A 23,900-nucleotide genomic window follows, 5' to 3' on the forward strand; every position below is an offset into this window, starting at 1 on the left:
GGCTTGAGAGGAAATCGCCAGGAAGGCATGGTGAGGCCTGGCTAGCTGACCTCTGGTTCCCACAAAATGCACAGGCTTCAGGGTGCATTTCTGTGTCCGATCCCCATGCTGGCCAGTCTGGAGAACTTGTCAGCCAGCAGCTCCGCACTCTTTAAGAAACAAGGTCCAATCACCACAAGGTGCTCGGGGAACAGCCACTGAAAGCCATCCAGGAGTAACACGCACAGATCGATGATGAGTCTGAAGGAGCACAGAAGGGCAGCCTCGGGTCCTCGGCGGTAGCTGCCCCTTGCTCTGCATCCACCCCTAAGCCTAGAATAGGAAAGGGGTACCCCCTCAAGAACACCTCACCCACCCTGGCTCCTTGACCCCCAGCCTCCTGACACCCCGGTCCTGGGACACCCCTCTTAATAGCCCTCAGCCACCAGTGTCCCCACTCAGGTGGCCTCAGGAAAGCCAAAAGATGCAGCAAAACACGCCAGCCCAGTGCCAGAGGGTGGGGGACGCAGGCAGCCCTAGGTGGGGACCCCCACCTCATCTGTGCCCTCAGCTCCCCTGTCTGCCCCTTAGGGGCTCCAGGAGGCAGAGACTCCAGAACTTATGGCTGGACACAGAGAGAAGGCTGAAAAAAAAAGGAACCATCCTGGTCGCCTCCCAGGGCTCAGGGGCTGGGTATTGAGTGGCTCCATCCCCCATTCTCACCATCCTCACAGGTGGCTGGGCTGCCCGGGGCGGGGGGTACAGGTTGGGGTGGCCCCATCTCTCATCTCTGTCCAGGAACCAGCGGGACAGGCCACCACCCTGACCCTGCAAGGCTCCTGGGAACTACAACCCCACCGTCCCCATGATGATTTTATTAACAGGCAGGAAACTGAAAAGCCCGTCTGGGATGAGTGCTGCTAAGTCAATTAAATCCTCGAACGGTTTTCTAGAAATCATTGTTTGTGATTGTTTAGTCTCAACTTTGTGTACTGAAGACCCCTTCTCAGCGTCAAGATCACGGGGCAGGGTGGACTCACGGGCACCTTCCCATCACCTGAGGATCTTCCTCGTGGGTTCATGCCACCAATCTCAGTTCTGAACAGCGAATCGTGCAGACCACAGGGTCTGACACGTCATTCCTCGCGAGGCCAACACTGATTTCAGAGCTGTCAGACCGTGAAGAAAGGATTTACCTTGGAAAGTATGGAATAGTGTGTGTGGAAAGCCACGCGGGGCATACACAGCAGTAACAAAGCAGGCTCCTGGAAGGTAAATAAGGTGAGTCCCCAGTCCCCAGCTCTGTGAGGACACTCAGGTACATGCACAGTGTCCTCTGGGTGGCATACAGACCAGGAAGCCTTAAATATGTAAGTACGTATGAGTGTATCTGGTCCCATCCACACCAGGGCCGCAGAGAGGAAAAACTGCTCAGGGACAGCATCCTGAATGAGAGAGCCGTCTCCTAGCACTGGTGACCTGGTGGCTCTCAGAGGTGGAGGAAGGGGAGAGGCACAGGGAACCCACCCTGGGTCTCTGATTCCCACAGTGTCCCACAGTGGTCCCCCAACCTCTGCCAGCCCTGGGTGCAGTCCTAGGGTGCGCCCCGCCCAAGTCTGGGCCTGGAGAACGAGACACCAGGCAGCCGTGAGGCTCACGTGCGGCCCCCGAGTCTCAGCAAATGCTCCTCGCTGCTAAATCGACAAGGCTGGCACGTTACCCTCCCCAGAACCCCCTGCAAGGTTGTTTCCTGATTAAAGCTTTACTGAATCAATAGCAATAAAGTAGCCCCCAAGAAATTGATCGAAGGCAGGGCCCTTTTCAAGAAAAACCATCCTTTCCACAGGCAAAAACCACTTAAAAAATAACACACACGACTATTTTGGGTTTTGCGGCAGTCTTACTGGGTGTCCGCAAAGGCCACCGTGTTACCTGAAGATGAATCACACACGCAGGGATCTAGGCTCCCCCGGGGAGCTGGATTCCAACGCGCCGGCCCCACGCGGCCCCACGCTCCTGAGTAACGAGAGCACCTGTTTACAACCTGGACACACGGGGCGCCTGTGAAGGCAAAGCTGCCTGCATGCTCGAGAATGTCATTACCAGGGACAGAGTCGGGAATGCAGTCCCAGGCTTCTGGAAGGTGTCTCACTGTGGCCGGGGCCCTGGCCCCACAAAAGCCCACAGAGTTTGGCCCACTGAGGCCGGGGGTGAGGGGGGCAGCCGTCACCCCCCAAGTCCAGCCTGGACACTGATGTGTGGTCAGCCACACAGAGGCCGGAAAAAGAGCAGGAAGCTCGGAGCCAGACAGAAAACACAACGGGGCGGGGCTGAAACGTCCCGCAACTCCGGTCAGGGCAGATTCCGGACAGACCGCTGGGAGAGCCGGGCCTTCCCTGGGCAGCAGCCAACGGCAGACCTTGAGCCCCAAGGGCGAAGCCGGACGAGCCCCACCAGCTCCCCTACTGCCCAAGCCTGACATCAGGGCACCCTCCTTATCACCCCAGGTCGGGGCCAGCCCTACACCCTGCAGCCCAGAGCTGTCCCTTCCCCCACGCTGCCCCCTGCCCTCCCCGCAGGCCTTATGGGTTTTCCTGCCGGGGTGACCGCATCGGCCTCCTCCCCATCCTCAGCCTCAGCCTCCCGGACTGCCGACTGCGGCCTCCAGTCCAGTCCCAGCACCACGACCAAGCAGAACCTTCTGAAGCCAAATCCAGGACATCGTGTTCTCTCTGAGCCCCTCTGCGACCGCCCGGCACCCCAGGACGAGGCCACCCACCCATCTGACCCCAACAGCGCTGCCTCCCTGCAGCCCAGAGGGCTGTGGCTCTGAGTCCCTCCAACCTCCCTGCCTCCAGAGGTGACCGCTGCTCCCCCCACAGCCCCCTAGACTCTGAGCCCCTGGGAATTGCTGCCGGGCCTCACCCATCTTTCCCTGACCCTGAGGGCCAACTGACCAGAGGCAGTAGGTGCTCAACCAACGTCCCCTGGGAGCCAGCAGGTCCAGATGAGCTGCAGGAGCCGTGGGAAGAGCCCCCCACCGGTGAAAGGCCCAGGAGGGGACCTGATGGGCGGCAGAGCAGGACAGCGCCCTCCTCCAGGGTCTGGCTGCCAGGAAGACCAGCAGCCCCATCACAGAAAGGCCTGGGGCCCCATCATACCACACAGTGGCCCTTGTGGAAACCAGTGTCTGCCAGTCCCCAAAGTGCACTTCACATCCAATGTCAGCATCCAAAGTAAAGGGGGAGGAGACCAACTCTCGGGCCCCAGGGCCTCCAGGGAGCCAAGCCCAGGACCCCGGGGCCCTCACCTGCTCACACGGCAGCACATTTCACAGGGGAGCCAATTGGCTGCAGGCAGGGTGGGCGCGGGGGCCACTGAGAAGCGCGTCCAGGGGTGCCAGTGGCCACGTCTACACGGGGCGGGCAGAGCACGGGCCCAGCCTGACTCCCGACCCCCACAACCGCCCTTCCGCAGCTGAAGGAGGAAACACGGCCAGGGCAGCCTGGGTGACAGGTCCCTCAGGCACGTGCAGGCTGCAAAGGCGGGGTCTCCTGCTCTGAGCCCCACCCAGCCAGGCTGGGCCCGCAGGTCAACGCCGTCCTCAGGGACCCGGTGGGGCAGGTACAGACACTGGGGCCTCCCGTGCCCTGTGCCCACACAGTGGTCCCGGTGCGGCTGCGGCCTGTGCTCCTGCAGCAAACACACCGCTTCCCCAGCACCTTGTAATCTGCAGCTCTGCTCCCCCGGAGCCTCGCAGACTAACAGATGTTCCATTTAAGCAGCTAAATTACCACAAAATACACCCAAAGAGATGGCAAGCCAATTTCTCCCCAGGTTTATTTGCATGAGGAGGGAGTAACATGTGAAAATCCTGTCTTCTCTTTTTTAAGAAAAAAAAATTTACTACACACGCCAGTTAGGGAAAAAAAAGAGAGTGGATGCCAACACGTAAACGCTGAGGGAGGGTGCAGATGGTGCACAGGAGCCCACGGGCGCCATGTGGCACAGGATGCTGGGGCACAAGTGGTCCGGCAGCCTTGGTTTTGAGTCCCGCTTCCATCCCCTATCACGAACTTGGACCAGCCCCCTGAGCCTCAGCCTCCAAGGCTCTCGGACGGCTACTCCTGACCCCCTACTCCCCGGGGCTGCCCTTTCCTGGGGCTAGGACTGCCAACCACCTCCAGAACCGTGACAAATCACCATCACCGAGGCATCACTTGGCAGCCCAGGAGTGGCCCAGACCAGGCACTGCACAGCAAGTGACAGGATGACCCCATCGTGCCCAAGGAATGCCCGCAGGGGCTGAGCACTCTGGGTGAATCCCTGGCCCACCACCCAGAGGCAGTCCAGGCATCAGCCTGCATGTCCCCGGAGCCATCAGATGGCAAAGCAGCAGAAGGGCCGGGGACTGAGGCCACTCCACTGCAGGACACAATCGCCACCAACTGGAGGCTCAGGCAGAAGGGAGGGCATGGGACAGGGACCCCACAGCTGGTCCAGAATGTGGGCCCTGGCATGAACAGAACCAGGTGTTGAACAGCCACCTACGCCTGGATCCTCTCTCCTCGCCAAGAGGCAGCCAGGGCTCCCCCAAAGAAGACTGGGCGGACAGAACTCCAGAGGCCTCAGCCACGTCCAAGAGAGCGGACACCAGCCCCAAACACACCCCTGGAGGCGGATGGCATCACCCAGACGTCTCTGGGCTGCAGACAGGCACGGACAAGGAGCCTCTGGCCGGACAGCACAGGTGGCAGACCGCACTCGGCCTCCTGACCCCAAAGTCCACTCGGATCGTTCACACAGGTACCTAGTGCCAGAAACGAATCCCAGAAATGCGGCCATGCTACTGGACCCGCTGCAGAGCCGAAGCAGACATGAACAGGTGCATACACGACTGCCACCTGCGGAAGGTGAGGTTTATGGCTTGGATTTACTAATTCAGTTATTCACTCCCAGACGAGGCATCTGTCCTCCACAGCCCGCCCCTCAGCTCCTGCTGATGAAACCATCGGGAAGCCCACTGCCCCCATAAGTGATGCTCGGCTGGGAACATGAGCGGGAGGGGGGCGGCAGGGAAGGCTCCAGAACACGGCAACCAATGTCAGGAAACCGATTCTCCCAAAGACCCAGAGAAAACCATGTCCTCACTGAAAGCCAAGGCCGCCTCTGAGTGTGCCTCCCAGACACAATTGAGGCTCCAGGGCCACTGGTCTCCTGAAAGGTATGGAGAAAACGCCCTCCATTACCAAGTGGCAGCAGGCGCAGGACTTGCCAACCAGCACACAGACTCCCTCATTAGATGCGGGGCGGCCTCCCGCAAGGGAGATTACACACGCACACAGATCCTGCGCCCCTGCAACCGACACCTAGACCGCGGGAGGCTTTCCTTGTTCGGGGGGGTGGGAGGGTCTTCAGATGCCCCAGGAGCCTTCCTCCCATCCACCTTGGAGACACCTAGAAATGATGGTCCCATTTTACAGGTGGGGCAACTGAGACCCAATCCCCCATGTGCTCCCTGGACCCATCTCCCTTCATCACCCCCCACCCCGAAGCAGGATCACGGAGGTGGGCAGGAGGGGACTGTGCCCTCCTGACACAGCCAAGCTCTCCTGGGCCACTCTGCTTAAGCCACCAAGTCAAGAGCCTGGAGCAAAAGTGGCCATTCCCCGGGCTCCTCACCCCTAGAGATGGAAGGAAGTCTCAAAGAATCCCAGGTGGCCTTGCTCAGGGCACCCAGCCTCTCGGCCTCCAGACCCTGGCGTGCTGAGTCCTGGGGCAGTCCTGGGCCCATGGACCCAGGGTAAGAAGGGGCCCGAGAAACGTGCCACAGGGAAGGCCACGCGGGGCACAAGGAGCCAGCACCTTTAGGGGCCCAAATGTGTGTGAGGTCAAGATGATATTTAAATATATACTATTAGTATCCTGGTCTTTACATCAACCTAGGCCTACAATAGGACCTTTAACGTCTCTTTAAAAAGAGAGAGGGGCACCTGGGGGGCTCAGTGGTTGAGCATCTGCCTTTGGCTCAGGGCATGATCCCGGGGTCCTGGGACCGAGTCCCACATCAGGCGCCCTACATGAAGCCTGCTTCTCCCTCTGCCTGTGTCTCTGCCTCTCTCATGAATAAATAAATAAAATCTTAAAAAAAAAAAAAAAAAAGGAGGAGGGAGGCCACAGGCAAAGGCGTGCAGGGCCCCGGAGAGTCACATGGTGGCCCCAAGGCCCTCACCACAGCCAGTGCGGGTTCCAGGCTCTCACCTGCCACACACCTGCTTACATTTCTCACATGGTTCCCCTCCTAGCCCCGCAAGGGTCTGCGGTCAGAGACACATAACAAAATTTATCATCAGTGACTCTGTCCGTTTGCCGCTGTGCAACCACCGGCAGGATCTGAATCCTGAGCTTGACAATGACCCCAAACACAAAGCCATTCCCCTGAGCAGCCGCTCTCGGGTCCGTCCCCCAGCCCACCTTCTGTCCGGGCTGGACGTGCACATCAACAGAATCACAGGAACCTGGCCCTCTGATGTCTGGCTTCCCTCGTGGGACACAATGTCTGAGGCTCAAACACGCTGTGACGTGTGTCAGTGGGGGCTCAGTCCTCTCAGTGGCCAGACAGGCCCCACCTTTACCTGTTCGTCCCTGGGGAAGGATGCTGTGTTTTATCCCCACCCTACTAGGGGGGAGGGACACGGAGACCCCACGATGCCCAGAGCCCTCGCGCCCTGCCCTGACTATGCCCCACGCCTCGAGGGAGGGGGAGCCCAGCCCCTTCCGCACCCAGGAACACAGAGGCCCGCGGAGGGCAGCAGAGCGGCAAGTTCTGGGGAGCCCGGTCACACCCCACTGCCCTACCTCCATCCAGCCTGCTTCCTTCGAGTTCTGGGGTGAAAACAAAACCAAATGGCTCAGTGTGGGTTCTTGGGTGAAGCCCATCATGTGTAGAGGAAAACAGTCAGATCCCTCACTGAAATGACTGCTAGGGACTTGGTCTCCTGTCCCCACAGTCAGATGAGCCGGGGGCTGTGGGAGAGGGGCACAGACACCCATCTCTGGGGGTGGACGGGTAGTGGGAGGAGCTGAGGAGCCGGGGAGGGAGGGTCTCAGGATGTGGCTGCCATGAGCAAGAGGGACCAGAAACTTCTGCCACCATGGGGCCCTGATACAGCAAATGAACAGACTGTAAAGCTTCCCTAGGCGTCCTGTGCGCCCGGGACACACGGTGACAGCCCCAGGAACCAGACACTCACTTATCCAGTCAAATGCTGGGACGGTCCGTGCTCCAGCCATGACCAATGCCATCAGGGCACCTCCCCATTCCTGGGGAGCCACAGAGGTCTCCCAGCACACAGCCCACTACCCCCAGGGGCCAAAGCTCACGGGAGCACCGCCATGAGCCACAGCCTGTCCCTAGGGGAGGACAAGCCACAGAAGCCTGAGAAAGGCCTGGGTAGGTGGGGCCAGCCTCTCTGCGCTGTGGGGAGGTGGTTTAGGTCTTGCACCTCTGCAGAGGCCCCCTCTCCCCAGGGCCACCAGTCTCCGCATGCTCAGTACAGTGTGTGCACCACCCTCCCTTGGCAGCATCCCACGTCTAGGGGCCAACAATGACAATCGAGCAAATATGACAATCAAGTGAACATCGGTACAAACTGGAAACGTCTGGCCCAGGGAAAGGCAGGTGCGTGCGCTCAGGAAGGGGACGAGGCAGGGGCAGGGCTGGGGTGGGGCGGAGAAAGGCGCAGGGGCAGGGGCAGGCAGACGCCCGGAACCCCCACCTGCCTACTGCACAGGGCCTCCTGGTGACGCCCTGGGGCACTCACCCCGCCAACTTCCACATGTCAGGGACACACCTATCCTGCTGCAGCAGAGCCACAAGCGTGTCTTAAGGTCTCCCAATGGCAGGACACAGGCAGGCACCCCCTCCCCACACAGATAGCGGCACGGGCTGGGGAGGGGTGGCAGTGGGGGGGACCCCCAGTCCTGTAAAGATGTGGAGGTCGAAGAGCCCAGTGGACAGAACGGGAGGACAGGCGGCAGGCCCTCAACCGAGACCAGGCTGCCTATGAGGCCAAGAGCTCAAAACACAACAAACCAACAGAAGTGTTCCTGATCTCAAGTTCAGGGTGACTCGGGGCAGACAAGCAGACGTGTTGAAAATAATTATTTTCATCCTTACGTAACTGTACAGAGAATAGTGAGGGAGGTGGCACCTCACTCGGGTGCTGGCACCCCAGGTCCCATGGGCAGTCCAAGCACCAGGACTCAGCCCCCTCTCCCCCAGGGGGGCCATGCGGTTGTGGTGCTTGTTTATCTTTTGGGTCAGAAACCACAACAGTCACAGCAGCTTCAAGATACTGGCAGGGAGCCCCCTGAGAGCACAGAGGTTCAGAGGGGCCCCTCCGGGCAGCCATGGGGCTCCTCCTGGCTGAGCAGGGCAGAGCAGGGCTTATCCAGGCGGCAGACGGGGACCAGCCTCCCCCAGGTGGGGGGGGGGGGCAAGGTGAGGGGGAGGCTCCCAAGCATTGCATCAGACTTCTTGCCCAGGAGTGTTTAGGGGCACGTGTTAAGAGAGGGGCATTCACAGGGCACAGCCAAAGCCCCAGGCTTCAAAAAGCTAAAACACCCAGCAAGGGTGCCCGAGGAGACACCACCACCCACCCCATGGTGGAGAGAGGGGACACTGTCCACTGAGCACACATCACCTCGTGGCATCCAGACACCCGGCAGAGATGTGGGTCCCCTCTGTCCGAAGCCAAACCCCATGAGGTCACTGCTAGAAAGCCCCACTGTCCAAAAGCCCAAGAGGCCAGACACAGGGTGAGAGAATGGGTCCCCGGGGAAGGTTCTGCACCAGGACGGCCAAGGTCACCAGGAGAGGGAGGGGCTGGGTGCTATCCTTGGCCAAGGGTCCTCCATCTTTCTGCATATCACCCAGCCACCACCCAGCCACCACCTGCCTCTGGGGCTGAAGGGTAAATGAAGAGTGGGAGGGGGCTTGCAGGCTAGGGCAGGAGGGAGGGTCCAATCCAGGGCCCAGGCCGCCCACCCTCTCCTAGCCACCATGTGGCTCTGCTACAGCTGGGCGGCCAGAGGCGAGGTGGGGCCAGCCAGCCGGCCGGGAAAGGCGGCTGCCCCAGACAGCAGGAGCAAGCCAGGCACCCGGCCTGGGGAGGGGCACCATGTTCTCCAGACCTACGGGGCCAGGTGCAAGGCAGGGACAGTGTCAGGCCCTTGTCTTCCCACCAAATCTTACCGCAGCCTGCAAGGTGGCCCCGGGCACCCCCTTTGCAGACTGAGGCTCAGGAAGGCCCGTGACCCCACCCCCACAAACACTCCCATTGCAACCCAGGGGCCAATGGCAAGGGATCCTTCCGATGACATTCCAGGCAGCTCATCTCGCTCAGCAAAGGTCTGCACCCTGCCAGGCGCCAAGGGGCTCAACCCTAGTGGCCCCTGCTGCCCCCCTACAATGGGGGGGCTGAGGGCAGGGCCTGCCACAACCCCCACAGGGATGAGCTGAGGTCACGGCCCTAAGCACTTAGCACCATTTCTGGTACAAGGTGCAAGGTAGAAAGAGCTCTGTCCTTGCTGAGCACTGCCTGTTAGGAGTCCGCACCAAGAGCCCTGGATACAAATGGTGACATGATGGCAAACTGAGAGGGCAGGACCCCAGGGCCCCCTCACAGGCCCCAGGACAGGCCCCTGAGCCCTGACCTGCCCACTGTCTGGCTTTGACAGGCTACAAGCTAGGGAAGGTCTCCACCTTTTAAAACAGTTGGAGGAAAAAAAAATCAAAAAAATATTTCGTGACACATGAAAATGATATGAAATTCAAATTTCATTCTCCATAAAGTTTACTGGCACACAGCCACACTTACTCATTTGCAGATCGTCCTCGGCGGCTTTCACACCAGGAGGGCAGAGTTGAATAGTTACGACAGAGACTGTCTGGCCCACAAGGCCTAAAATATTTACCGTCTGGCCCTCGACACAAGAGAAGTGCCAACCCCTGCTCTGGAAGTGGGATGCTGGTGGTCGGCTGGGGCGCTGGGGGGAAGAGCGGTGGAAGTGAGGGGCAGTCAGGAGGGAGATCCACCTGGCAGGGCCTCAGCCACCAGGCTGCTGGACTCAGGTCTGGGTCTCTGCCTAAACCCAGGCCCCACCACACCCACCCCACCAGCACTGCCTGTCCCGGACATCCCTCCCCTCAAAGTCACAAAGCCACGGACACAGGCATGGCCTGGACACAGGGCCAGGAGGAAGGGGCTGGAGGGCATCGTGCTTCTGACTGCCCAGAGCAGAACCCACTGCAGTTCTGGGAAGGAAGACAGAGTTCCTTCTCCAGGGAGGGGACACCCTTGGCCACCCTATCCTCGTGCAAGAAAGAGCTCAAACGAAGCAGTGGGATGGGGGCTCACCGTGGCCACACGCCTGGTCAGGCCTCCAGCAAAGCTGCCGCCCACACACTTGGCCCCAGGCCCAGCAGAGCCCCCCCATTCTCAGCACTGAGACACCCATTTCCAAGGTCCAGGTCGGGACCCTGGTCCCAGGACCAGGTCCTCCCTCCCTCCCCACCAAATGCACAGCACACTGCCAGGTTCCTACCCAGCCCACCGACACCAGAGCCAGATCGGCGGAATCTGTGTGCCCCGCACAAACAGCCCACGGTCCACCAGTTCCAAACGGTGCCTTCCTGTGACCTAGGCAGATGAGCCCACAGGTCTCACCTGAGGATTCCCCACCCAAACCTCAGGACCCCACTCACTCCCCTCCCAGCCAGTCAGGCCAGTGCTAAAGAGGGGACCCCCAGCCCCCAGGGTGCAGCCACTGCTACCCACTCAGAGCCATAACCCCTGCCACATGGGAAAGCCAATGTTGGGGAAATCCACATTTCTGCACTTGTCATTACCACCCCCTCAGGAGCCCTTTCCAGGAGTTTTCATAATCAACTTCCCATATGAAGTTTCAATACCACAGATGTACTATGGATCTGTTTCCTACTCTATGTGCCTCTGTGCTTTATACATAAAAAGGACATGATTGCTTCACCTCCAAAGACCTGATTTCCACCACCTGGGGGCCACATCACCGCCCCCTGAGAAGACAAGGGTTAAATAAAATGTATTCTTAAAATTAATGCCCTGTGTTTCTACTTTTTCAATATGATCACCATAACTTCTGAAATAAAAAACAGAGCTCACCTTTTTCTATTTGGCAGCACTTATACAGATAGAAAAGAAAGACAAACGTAAACATGTCCAGGCGCGTGTGTGCACACAGTACATCCATCCACACCCGTGGGTGTACACAGACACATGCATACACCGCCAGCTCCCACCACCGAGAGCACCTGGGAGCAAGGACACCCTGCAGCAGTGTGCACACCAGCACCCAGATCTTGGCTTCTAAATACCCGTCTCCACAATGGAACAGAGCTCCTCGGAGACATGGCTGACTCTCGAGCTCAGACAAAGAAGCATACGTGCCAGGAAGGAGGGCAGTGCTCAGAAAATGCTGAGAACGTGAGGCGTCTGAGTGGCTCAATCAGTTAAATGTCTGACTCCTGATTTCGGCTCAGGTCACGATCTCAGGGCCATGACATGGAGCCCTGTGTTGGGCTCTACGCTCAGCAAGGAGTCTGCTTGTCCCTCTCCCTCTGCTCCTCCTCCTCTCTCTCTCAAATAAATAAGTAAAATCATTTTAAAAGAAATAATTAGGGCAGCTGGGGTGCCTCAGTGGTTTAGCGCCGCCTTCAGCCCAAGGTGTGATCCTGGAGTCCCAGGATCGAGTCCCGCATCAGGCTCCCTGCATGGAGCCTGCTTCTCCCTCTGCCTGTGTCTCTGCCTCTCTGTGTCTCAAATAAATAAATAAATAAATAAATAAATAAATAAATAAATAAATAAATAAATAAATAATAATAAACAAACTTAAAAAAATAAAAGAAATAATTAAAAAAATAAAACAGGAAGCCATAATCCTAACTGGCAGAAAGAGAAGAAGGAAAAACCAGAGGTGCATCTTGTCCCAAGTCCCTTCACAAGGAGAGCTCTGAACTACGGAGGACAGAGTGCCACTGCGGAGAGGACCAGCAGGCCCTGCCTAGGAGGTCAGCATCTCCACAACCAGATAAAGCCAAGCCATCTGCCACCTGCAGGACAGGACAGGACAGGAGGCGGCAGCATCGTGGCTGTTTCCCCCACAGGCGCACAACCCAAATCCAGTCCCAAGAGGACGCAACTGGGATAGTCTGCAACAAAAGGCTCCTGGAACCTACAGGGCACTGAGGTCATGAAAGGCAAGGGAAGGGGGCAGCGCCCCTGCAGACAGCGGACTGGAGAGGAAGAGCGCAGGCCGCACCCCCAGGTTCCCCTCCTCCTGAACCAGCATTTCCAGGGACACCTGTTGGGGCGTGAATGGGTCACACACAGGGACAGAACTGAGAGGCTGAGCTGTGCTCGAGAATACCCTCGCTTGTGGGTGACGCGCTGACAGGTTCGGAGTGAGGGCACCAAACTTCCCACTCAGCTCCGCTGGGGTGAGGAGAGGTATGTGTACACTCAGAGCTCTGCCGAGAGTCCAAGATACTTTCAAAATTCAAAAAAGACAAGAAGAGGCTTCCTGTGGGCTGCCCGCTGCCCTGGCATCACACACCTCAGCCTCAGGGCCCAGTCCCAGGCCACCTGCGTTCTCGGGACCCCCGGACACCTGCAGGCCCTTGCAGGCCTCTTCTGCGGACCTGGGCATCTGGGCCACACCGCCGCACCCTCACTCTCCTAGAAGCATCACAAGAGCAGGACAGGGCCCAGGCGGCCCCCAGCCTGCCAGAAAGCCTGCCTCGGAAGGAAGGAACGCGGCAGTGAAGGCGCAAAGCGACAAAGGGATGCCAGGCTTCTCGGGACCCGAGATGGTGTCCTGAACAGGTTCAGCCCAGTCCCCCTCCAGACTGAGCAGCAAGCGTGTGGCCCCCACGTGCTGGGTAGTGAAAGCACGGAAAGCACAGGGTGAGGGTCACACCCCTGGTACACCGGGGGCCACGGCCCGGCTTGCCCCGCCGCAGGACAAGAGAATGCAATCAGAGGAGGCTTCCTAGAGGAGGGGCCTCTAGACTAACTGATGCTGACTGACAGCAAAGGTACAGAATGGGAAGCGAGGGGCCTGAGGCAGGGATGGGAGTAACTCCAGTGCGCCCTGGGTGCCAGGGTTCCCGATCTGTTCTCCAGGGAGGAGGCCGGCCAGAGTGGTGCGGGCAAGAGGCAGGGCGGGTGGTGGCCTACAGGTTTCAACTGCAGACCGAAAGCAAGAGCTGCCTGCTGGCATCAGCATCCTCGGGCCCTCCACACCAGAGCCACCCCCCGACGCACATGATCACTTATTAGGATCAGCAGATTGTGGCCATACCTAATTAGCTTAATTAAACCCAAGGTGGCTTCCAGGCATTTTGGATTTAAAAAAAAATTATAGCACGGCCTGCCAGCTCCAGGAGGGCAGGACAAAGGGGTTGCTTGGCTCTCTTCTGTGAACACCTCTGAGATTCCGGCTCTGTACACAGCAGGTACTCCCTAAGTGCACAGGTTCTTATGCTCCTTTGGGGCCAATAACCCAGCCGAGGTCAACTCAGAGGGGAGGGACATCCCAAACACTATCCTCTGAAAACAGTAGGTCACGGTGAGAAGCCAGCGTGGCCTCCTGGACCGAGGGGCCCACGTGGAGGCCTCTGAGCCGGTCAGGCCTCTGGCACTCCAGGACCGCACGGGGATGGGAAGGCCCTGCAGGGAAAGTAGCCAGACCCCCACAGAAAGCAGGCACACACACCCCCATGCCCCACGCACCCCGTAGAAGCAGGCACGCGGCAGGAGCAGCCGAGAAGTAGGCCAGAGCATGGGTCCGAAAGTCAGTCGGAAAAGGTCTGCAGAATGCAATCAGTCTCAGCAACCCCACACGGGGACCCTAAGCTTGGGAGTTTTGCCTCTTCCAATCTGTGTGACTGGGAGCAAATCACTCCATCTCTCTGAGCTTTAACTGCCTCATCTATAAAATGGGGGTGACATAACCTCGCCAGGACCGTGCCTCTCCCAGGGCAGGGCCAGGAAGAAAGGGAAGCTTCCACTTCCCTTGGGATCCAAGCACCGTGAACCAACAGGTCATCTTCCCCACTGCAGCTTTAGGGACTATAAGCTTCTCAAAGAGCAAAGAGCAGCCACAGAGACAGCCCCTTGCCCAAGCTCCACTCCCAAACCCTGCACAGCTACACTTGGCAATAATTGTTTCTTCAACCTTGAAAAATACAGATGGAGCCAACGTGCTGCACCCCGACCCAACGAATGCAGCTTCACAGAGCACCCGCAGCCATCGCTGTGCCACAAGAGACATACAAAGATGGGGGGTGACCCATCCCGCCCCTCACAAGATGACCGGTGGGCTGAGGTCAGGGAGACCAGACCTCGGCCAAGAGCGTGATATCTGCCAGCGTCCAGATGACCATTCTAAAATCACCAACGTCAACTCTGCAATGCACCCAGAACATTCTTTGCCTTAACCTCACGGAATCCTCGCAAGGTGGCCATGAGGCACCTACTACTGCTATTCCCATTAAATACGTGAGGACACTGAGGCCCCAAAGGTAGTCACCTACCTGGTGACAGTGCCAAGTTTCAATCAGCACGAGTCCACGAAGACACACAGACACTGGCCCATCCCGTTCTCCTTTGCACCGAGTCCCCCTTAACACCCCTTCACCCAGGCTGGGGCACAGGGGGCTCAAGGGACCGTCTGGTGTCAGTGTTGCTACACTCCCCATGGCTCCCGGAACCCCAGGATGCCTCTGCCTTTCCGGCACAGGGGCTGAGCCAAGCCACCTGCCACAGCCAGAGTGCCCCCTCTGCCCCCACCCTGGCCAATCACAGCTGGAAAAGGGCAGTTCCAGGACCCAGAGGCCAGCCAGACCCAGCCACCCACCCCAGGCTGGGTCCTGTGCCCCAGCCTCCCTGCCAATCAGCCAGGGAGCCTGCCAGGAGCCGGCGAGCCTGGGCAGCCCGGGCAGCCCCTGTGGTTCACAGCCAAAGGCAGACACTCTCACCCCTGGCCAGCTCTGCCCTCAGCAGCCCTTCCTGCCCTCAGGTTCTCCAGCCCGGCCCCTCGAGGAGAGGACAGAGGTGAGGAATGGACACCTGGCCCCCGGGACTCAGGGTTACTTGGCACAAGAGAGCCTAAGGACAGTGCCGGCTCCAGGGGAGCCCCGCGACCGCACGCCTGCATCCCCGGGGCTCCCTCGCTAGGCTGTCTGCCTCCACGGTCCTGGGCTCTTAGGCCCTCTACCCTCTCAGGGCTCCTCTTTGTCAGCAGCCACCCCCCTTCCTCCCCGGAGGAGGGGATGCCCCCGTCTCCATGGAAACACAGCCACAGCCAAAGGGCAGAGGCCACGCAGCCCAGCCTGGAAAAGCCGTGACTCACTCCATCCGTCCTTCTCCCCTGCCCGTTTTCCGATGTCACACATGAATGGCCGTTGTCCACGCGGACTTGCCGACTTGCCGGGGGCCACGGGGGAAGGGGCTGCAGGGCCCACAGGAGGTGGATCCCGGGCAGCGCTGGCCAGGCCCAGGCTGGCCCCCGGGGGCCCCTGAGTGCCCGGGACCCCGCTCGATGGGGCTGGGGTGGGCGCTCCGTGGCTGCGGGCGGGCAGGACCCGAGCGTCATTCTCCTTAAGTCTCAGCCAAGTTCCCTTTAAGGGGCCAGGAAAAGCAGCTCCGCCGGCCGCGCGGACATTTTCCTGCCGGTCGGCGGCCACACGCGCTTGGCCACGACAAAGGCCACACTCGAGGGCGCGGGCCAGGCGACGGGGCGCCCCGCTCACACCAAGTCGGGCGGCCCCGCAGCCCCCCGCGCCCCGCGCCCCGCGCCCCCCCCCGACCCCTCCGGCCGCGCCCAGCACCGACCCCGGGCGTGGCGGGCGCCCCGAGCTCGGGGACTTCGGTCGAGGCGCCGCCCCGGGGCGCGCCCCCCGCCCCCCGCCCCCCGCCCGCGCCCGGGCCCGCACCTGGGACATCTGCGGCCGGAAGTTGATGTCCTTGAGGTCGATGGAGCCGGGGGAGAGGTTGTGCAGCAGCTGGCACAGGAGGACGCCGTCGCGCAGCGCCTGCGCCAGGTCGAAGACCACCGCCGAGGGCCACACCACCCGGTGGGTGGGCGGCAGGACCTTGCAGTCCACCAGCCAGCGGCCGCACTGCCGCCACTGCTCCATGGCGCCCGCTCAGCGCAGCGCGCGGGCCGGAGCGCGGCGGCCGCGGGGCATCCCGCCCGCGCGCGCGCGGGGTCCGGGGCCGGGGCCGGGGTCCGGGCCGGGGCCGGGGCCGGGGCCGGGGCCGGGGCCGGGGCGGGGCTTCGCGCGGGCGGCCGGGGTCCCCGCTGCGCCCCCGCGCCCTGCTCCGCCTCCCGCTCCGGCTCCGCGCCCACGTGCGGCCGCGGGGAGGGCGCCCACGGCGCGCGGGACCCCCTCACGCACACGGGCGGCCCCGGGCCCCGCGCGCTCCCCGCCGCCCGCCGCCGCAGCGCCCCGCTCTCCGCCCCTCCGGGCGCCGCATGCCGCGCCCGGGGCGCCCCGGGGCCGCCGCCGCTCCGGCCCCGCCCGAGACAAAGGGCCGGTGGGTCGCCCGCCCGCTCGCTCGCTCGCTCGCTCGCTCGCGCGTCCGGGGCCTGGGGCCGCCCGCGCCGCCGCCGCTTTGTCCGGGCCGCCTCCGGGCTCGGGGCTCCGGGCTCCGGGCTACGCGCTCGGCGCTCAGGACGCGGCGGCTCCCGGGCGGCTCCGGGCGGCTCTGGGGCGCGGGGGCGCGGGGGCGCGGGGGGCGCGGCCACGGCGGGGCGGGGCGGGGCGGGGCGGGGCGGGCGCGCGGGCCTGGCGCCGCCCCCGCCCCCCCACTTCCTGCCCCGCCGCGCGCCAAAGTTGCGGAGGGCGGGGGCTGCGGCGCGGCCCGGGGCCCGCCCGCCCGCCCGCCCGCCCCGCCCGCCCTGCCCGCGGGGCGCCGGGACCTTCGGGGGCGACCTCGCCGGCGGGGGGGCGGCCGGGTCTCCGGCTCCGCGCGGCCCTCCGCTTGGTGGCGACCAGGCGGTGGTCCCCGTCGCGCCGGGCGCCTCCCCACGGCCCTTCGGCGGGGACAGACCCGGGACGCGGCACCGCCTGGGCCGGGGCCCGCCGCGTCCCCTCGGTCCACGGAGCCGTCCCCGAGGGATAACCCGGGGCCGGAGGCGCACGCGGGCCGGGGTGCGCCCAGAGCCCCCCTCCCGCCCTCCGCTTTGGCCGGGGACCCGAAGGCAACCCCCACCCCACCCCGACCCCGCACAAGGCCCGGATCCCCCCACTTTGTGACCCAGAGGCCCGGCCGCTTGCAGCTGCCCGGAGGGCAAATCCTGGCGCCCGAGATGGAATCTGTGAGACGAGGGAGTGAGAGGGAGGGAGGGAGGGAGGGAGGGAGGGAGGGAGGGAGGGAGGGAGGGTCTTGAGGCCAGAGCTGCCCGGGCCCTGGGCCCCGCGGCCACGCGCTGTCTGCAGGGTCGGCGACCGGCCCCAGACGCCCTCGGGAGCCACGCCCTGGGGTGGGGGCCGTGTTTTCAGCAGCCGGACTCCCCGGCCGGCGAGCGGCCCGGCGGTGGCGGTGGCGCGGCCTCACGGGCATGAAGAGCCAGTCTGGCAATGAGATGATGTGGATCCCGGCTCAGGTCAGGGGCCGTCGGTTCTCATCACTGATGTGCTGGGCCACCCTGGGCAGGGCACGCCCCACCCTGAGACTCTAGGCCGCCGACGGGGTGGGCTGTGCAGTCCCTGAGAGGCCTCCCACTCCGGACGCTCGTTGAATTCCGGACCTGGGTGCCCTGGGGCAGCACAGCGGCCCAGCCCCCTCCCCCCTGGACGCCACCCCCACCTCGCTGGGAGTGCAGACAGGATCCCCTGGGGCCTACTGCAGAGATCAAACCTGGCCCTTCCCCCTACCGAGGAGGAAGCCTAGGGGAGGGGGGGTCCAGGCCCCGCGCGAGCCCACAAGAAAAGCAGGGGAGGAGCCAGCCTCCTGGGCGCACCCCAGGCCCGGTGAGGAGTGGCGTGGCCATAGCAGGAATAAACTCTGGCCAATGGCCTGGGAGCTCCCAGCTACCCTGCAGGGGTCCTTCCTTTGAGGAGCCCCCTCAGGAAGGAACCTGCCTCAGAGGGGTGTGAGGGAGCCTGTTTGGTCAGAGGAGGCAAAACCAGGGAATCCCTCCCTCCAGCATCACCCTGAGAAACTGAACCCCAGGGAAGTAGTCTGAACCCCAGGCCCTCCAGCGCCCGCTCTGAGAGCCTGTGCAGGCACCTTCCCTTGCAGCGCCCCCTCCTCCTCTGTAGAATGGGGACCCCAGCACTGCAGCCCCCTTGCTTGTGAGGGGCCAACAGGACACCATGGAGAGTTTTTGCGCAGGGCCTAGGGCAAAATGGGGCTCCAGCGGTCCTTCCCCCCGGGTGCCCTATTCATTCTGCCCCCTTAATGCCAGTGTCTCTCTCCCACAGGTAATTTAAGAAAGGGGCCTCTGTCCTCACCGCCCTTCATGGCCTTCCTGCCTGGGCAGAGACCCAACCAAGATGATGAGCCCAGGACTGGGACACAGGCGCTGGAGGGTGACCGTGCGCACAGGCGTCTGCTGCCCCCTGGCGGGCACAGAGGACACTATCGCCACCTGGCTGCCCCGCTGGACCGGGAGGCTTGGGAATGGTCACATCCAGAGACACCTGGCTGCTGTGCGGTCCTGAGCTAGTCACACCCCCTTCACCGTTCCCAGCTTCCCATGTTGGACACTGGGGACATGTGTATGTCACAGCGTCCTTAGGAGGCTCTGCAGACAGGCTGGATAGGGATGGGTGGATGGATGGAAACTTGGCAGAGACTGTCTCCCCTGACGCTTGGTGTGGGTGACGAGCAGGTCTAGACCGTACCAACTCAAAGCATGGGCCAGAAAGAGGGGGCATTTGTGCAGAAAACCTTCCTGCAATGCTCATGCGCTGGGACTCAGAGCTGGTTGCCAGGTCTGCCTGTAGCACACCTGGGGGGGGAGGGGGCAGCTCCCGTCACATCCTATGGAGGACATGGCGCCCTGGAGACACACTCACAGACAAGGAAATGGTCCCCTCGAAGCTGCACCTCCATTTGGCCTGCCTTTAGCCCAGCCTGTAGTGGCTTCAGTGGGAGGGAGAGGCTCTGTGCTAAGCACCAGGGCAGCCCACAGGAGAGGCGGGGAGCTGGGCCCCCAGTCCGGAGGGCAAGCATTGCCAATACTGGCCACATACCCTAAAGTGGCAAAAGAGGGTCACAGTGCTTTCTCTCCACCTCACCCACACACCATTCCCCACCCCCACCCCCGCCCCAGCCCATTTTTTGGCAGCCAGCAAGGACTCAGTGGAACTTGGGTGAGACCCTGCCACTCTCCTGGGCAAAGAGGGGCCCTTTGATTTACACCTCGTTGGAGGTAAAAGCAAATTCCTTCCCTAGAAAATCCCCCATGATATGCCCCCTCCCGGGATGACTTCATTTCATACAGCTCTCCAGCGGGCTCACCCAGCATGCTGCTACCCCAGGGCCTTTCCACTGGCCATCTCTCTGCCTGGGACTCCTGCCCTCACATCCTCTGCTGACCCTCTCCCCCATACCTGACTTGCTTAGTCTCATCCCTCTAGACCATGTCAGCTCTGGGGCAGCAGGGACCACTCTGTCCTGTCCTCGGTTCACACCCAGCACTGCAGACTGGGCTCAGCCTGTGGTAGCGGCTAACAACAACAACAACAACAAGAAGTTAGTTATTGAACGAAGCACCAAATGAATAAACCAACAACTTGGCCAAGCACGCAACTCTGATTTTAAAACCCAATATATTCTCTCACGGGAGTCACAGACGTGGGGCAAACTGCACCATCCATTGAGTGATCTGCAGCCTATTCCAGCAACGTCTACAACGACCTTTTTTTTTCTTTTTTTAATTTTTATTTATTTACTCATGAGAGACAGAGAGAGAGAGGCAGAGGGAGAAGCAGGCTCCATGCAGGGAGCCTGACGTGGGACTCTATCCCAGGTCTCGAGGATCAGGCCCTGGGCTGAAGATGGCGCTAAACTGCTGAGCCACCCGGGCTGCCCTACGACGACCTTTAACATCATTATGTGAGTGGGCAACATCATGCTCCCTGAGACCGCACGGGCACAGCACATTGCCACTCAGCTGGGTCTATGCTAACAGTACCCCTGATTGTACCGGACGCCCCCATATCCTGAGTGCCACAAGGGCTGCGGGTGCTCACCTCACCTCCCTGAAGCCTCACACAGTGGCCGCTGTCGTCCTGGGTGGCTAAATGCAGAAGGAGCTGTCCATGTCGCCCAGCAATGCATGAGGCAGCCAAGTCCCAGTGCCAGGCCGCCCCAGCACCCAAATATTGCTGTTGAAAGAAGTTTCCATGCCTGGGACTCTGCTGTTCCTTGACAAGCTCATTTGGGTGGGTGGGTGACAAGGGAGAAGCGAAAACTCTGTGGTGTCTATGACGTGTAGATACTGACTCAGCAGCAGAGCGCAGCACTTTGAAAGGCATTCACACACGTGCACACGTGCTCACACGCATGCACACACACACACCCCATGGCAGAAACTGAGGAGGTCGCACAGCAGGAGCGGAGAGCTGGCTGGAAGGTGGCTGTGGGGGAGACTCCCTGTGTCCGCTGAAGTGGGGGGAGCATGTGGGAGTGCTTCCTCCCTGGTGGCTGTGGGACCCCTGGGCATCCCCAAGAGGAGGCCGCGGGGGGAGGGTGAGCCTGGGCTTCCTATGTCTGCTCCTCTCCCTGGACGTGACTCATGCAGGGAAGGTCTGTCCATCTCCTGCTTAGGGGCCTGCAGGCCCTGCACTCATGCACCTACGCCCTGGCAGGGGGGCACTCTTATTACATCTGCTTTGAAGGTGAAGCTTCACAGAGCTGAGCCACACGCCGCCGGGTTTGAATCCTCATGTGAGTAGGGAATCTGTCTCCTGCTGTGCTTCCAGCTGAGGGCTTTGTTTTGGCTTCTGGTTGATTCATGGCTCCAGGGTGGCAGCTCAAGGCAGCTGCGCTCACAGAGCCTCCCGGGCTCCTCTGGAGGCATCCTCCCGGGACAACGGAACAGCAAGGGAAGAGCTGGAGGGCTCTCTGCCTGTCCACACACCCGAGAGCTCTCCTTTCCACATCAGCCTCTGTGGAGAGGCATACACAACCCAACAGGGGCTCTCAGCCTGATTTCCCAGCCAACACCCAGAGTTGCTGCAGGGTCCCCGCCTCTCTCCTCAACAGGACCAAGGCTGAGGGGACCTATTCCATAGGCAGGGGCCCAGGGACATACAAGACTTCTCCAGAAGAGGCCTCTATGGAAGCTGGAGTCTGCCCACCTTCCATCCATCCATCCATCCATCCCTTCTTCCCTGTCTCCATCCCTCTACCCATCCTCCCATCCCTCCCTGTATCCCTCCATTCATCCCTCCTTCCATCCCTTTATCCCTCCCTCCATCCTTCTATCCATCCCTCCATCCTTCCATCTCTCCCTCTATCCCCCTCCATCCCTTTATCCCTCCCTCCATCCTTCCATCCCTCCCTCCATCCTTCCATCCCTCCCTCCATCCTTCCATCCCTCCCTCTATCCCCCTCCATCCCTTTATCCCTCTCTCCATCCTTCCATCCCTCCATTTATCTTATCTCCATCCTTCCATCCCTCCCTCTATCCCCCTCCATCCCTTTATCTTCTCTCCTTCCTTCCATCCATCCCTCCATCCTTGCATTATCCCTCTGTCCCTCCCTCCATCCCTCCACTCATCCCTCCATCCATCTCTCCTTCTGTCCCTCCACCTCTCCACCACCCATCCCTCCCACAACCTCCTTCCAGGAGGTTTTATTCATGGAGGAAAGGGAAGTGAATATTCTGACTCTTCCCGACATGACTGGGTGAAGGAGTTATTCTTGTGTCCAAAGCACATGAACACACACATTTTGCAAATTCCATTTGTAGCTACATCATGCAAATTCAGCTGTCACCATTTCCTGGGAAAGTATAGGTGTAGAAAAAGACCATCTGGCCCGCCATGGACTCAGATTACGCCCCACTGGGTTGTTGGGTGTGGGCTTGTTTTACATCATGCTTCAAAAGGCAAAATATAGACTTGTCACTGTTTATTGTTTCAACCACCAAAATCAAGTCAAATGCCATGGATTGTACCCCAAGTTGATCTCTGCCATCTTACTGCCAAGTGGCTGGTCGTGTGTGGCACCTCCTGAAGACTGTTTCAGGGCACTTTCTTCTGGATCTTGCTTGAGCTCCCCCTCCCACTGCCCCAAGTTGCTGTGAGCTCCAGGGGCACGTTGCTTGGGGCTTTAAGGGAGGAAGAAGAGCCTCCAGGACTTACTTCATTTGTAGGCCTGAAGCCAAGAAGTAGGGATCTGGAGAGATTCTGGATTTCTGCCGGAGGCCTGGTCAGGGCACCAACACACCGCCTCCAAGAAGGATGGAGGAGGCATCCAGGCCACTGGGGGAAAGACCCGGGCCCCATGCAGGTGGCTTATGGCACCTAAGGGCTGACCTCGGGGTGCCTGCCACCTCTGAACATGCCCCTCAGCAGGCTTGGCTGCGACAATCCAGCCCAGTTCAAAGTCCCCCGGCTCTTACTGGTGTTCCGAGCTGCCCTTTCACCTGAGCAGGACGCAGCCCTGTCCCGGGCCCCTCGGGAGCTCCTGCAGCCCTGCCACCTCATGGGAAATAAGCACAGCCAAGGGGAGGTGGCTGCTAGCCCCCAGTGTAGACCCCACTGTAGACCACAGCACAAGTGCTCCGATTCCTAGAGCATTCCCAAAGACAGCCCGGGCCCAGCAGCTGTCATCCCGGCCAGTACCCTGCCTAGCCCAGACCTGGCAGCCACTAATCTACATCCAGCTCCACGGCTTCGCCCCTGCTGTGCATCTCGTTTCAGCGGAAGCAGCACGCACAGCCCTTGTGGCCGGCTTCTCCTGCTCAGCAGAATGTCAGGGCTCCTGGGGCTGGGGCTGGTGTCGGTGAGAGCTTCAGGCCTTCCTACACTTGAGTATCAGCTCGCTGTAAGTCAAATCTTTTTTAATAAAACATTTTCTTGGGACCTGTAGGTAGCTCAGAGGTTGAGTGTCTGCCTTCGGCTTAGGGCGTGATCCCAGGATCCAGGATCAAGTTCTACATCGGGCTCCCTGCAGGGACCCTGCTTCTCCCTCTGCCTATGTCTGTGCCCGTCTCTTATGAATAAATAAATAAAATCTTTAAAAAAAAATAAAATAGGGGCAGCCTGGGTGGCTCAGCGGTTTAGTGCCGCCTTCAGCCAGGGCGTGATCCTGGAGACCTGGGGTCGAGTCCACCATCGGGCTCCCTGCATGGAGCCTGCTTCTCCCTCTGCCTGTGTCTCTGCCTCTCTCTCTCTGTGTCTTTCATGAATGAATAAATAAAATCTTTTAAAAATAAAAAATAAATAAATAAAATAAAAAATAAAACATTTTCTTGAATCCAGATGTATCTGAAATATTATCACTTTGACACACAATCAACCCAAAAGTGTATGAAGACTTTTGCACGCGGAAGTCTTCGAGCTCCAGGGTGTACGTGACCTTTGCCGCACGTGTCAGCTCCAACACCCCACCGTCCCCAGAAAGCCCATGGTTGGGAAAGTCGATTCACTCACCCAAACATACTTACAGGTTTGCCAAAAACCAAACTGAGCACCCCACTCTAAGTCCATTACAATGCCACACCAGTGAACGTTCTGCTCCTGGCAGAAGGAGCCACAGGGAAGAGGACAAGGCCATGCGTGGCTCGTGGCTGCCCCTCATTGGGAGCGAGGGGGTCTGTGTGGAGCCCGGCCCCATGCCTCCGCAGGGGTGACA

General features: G+C 60.5%; 1 protein-coding gene and 1 long non-coding RNA gene across 3 annotated transcripts in view; one reads left to right on the forward strand and one right to left on the reverse strand.

Moving 5' to 3' along the window:
• VAV2 (vav guanine nucleotide exchange factor 2) overlaps window positions 1-16,294 on the reverse strand; it is a 159,459-nt gene extending 143,165 nt beyond the window's left edge. Inside the window, exon 1 of one of the 2 annotated variants that reach the window (XM_055320331.1) lies at window positions 16,016-16,294. In XM_055320331.1, coding sequence (XP_055176306.1) covers window positions 16,016-16,219 — 204 coding nt within the window. In that variant the 5' untranslated portion in view covers window positions 16,220-16,294. The remainder of the gene's footprint in view (window positions 1-16,015) is intronic. The other variant, XM_055320321.1, reaches the window with a different exon arrangement.
• A 685-nt stretch (window positions 16,295-16,979) lies between these two features.
• Window positions 16,980-19,850, forward strand: LOC129509861 (uncharacterized). The gene is made up of 2 exons (XR_008664424.1): window positions 16,980-17,403; window positions 18,512-19,850. It is a non-coding gene; the product is annotated as an uncharacterized LOC129509861 (long non-coding RNA).
• Window positions 19,851-23,900: the final 4,050 nt, after the last annotated feature.

This window comes from Nyctereutes procyonoides, unplaced genomic scaffold, assembly GCF_905146905.1.
Source record: "Nyctereutes procyonoides isolate TBG_1078 unplaced genomic scaffold, NYPRO_anot_genome, whole genome shotgun sequence".
Classification (NCBI taxonomy): domain Eukaryota; kingdom Metazoa; phylum Chordata; class Mammalia; order Carnivora; family Canidae; genus Nyctereutes; species Nyctereutes procyonoides.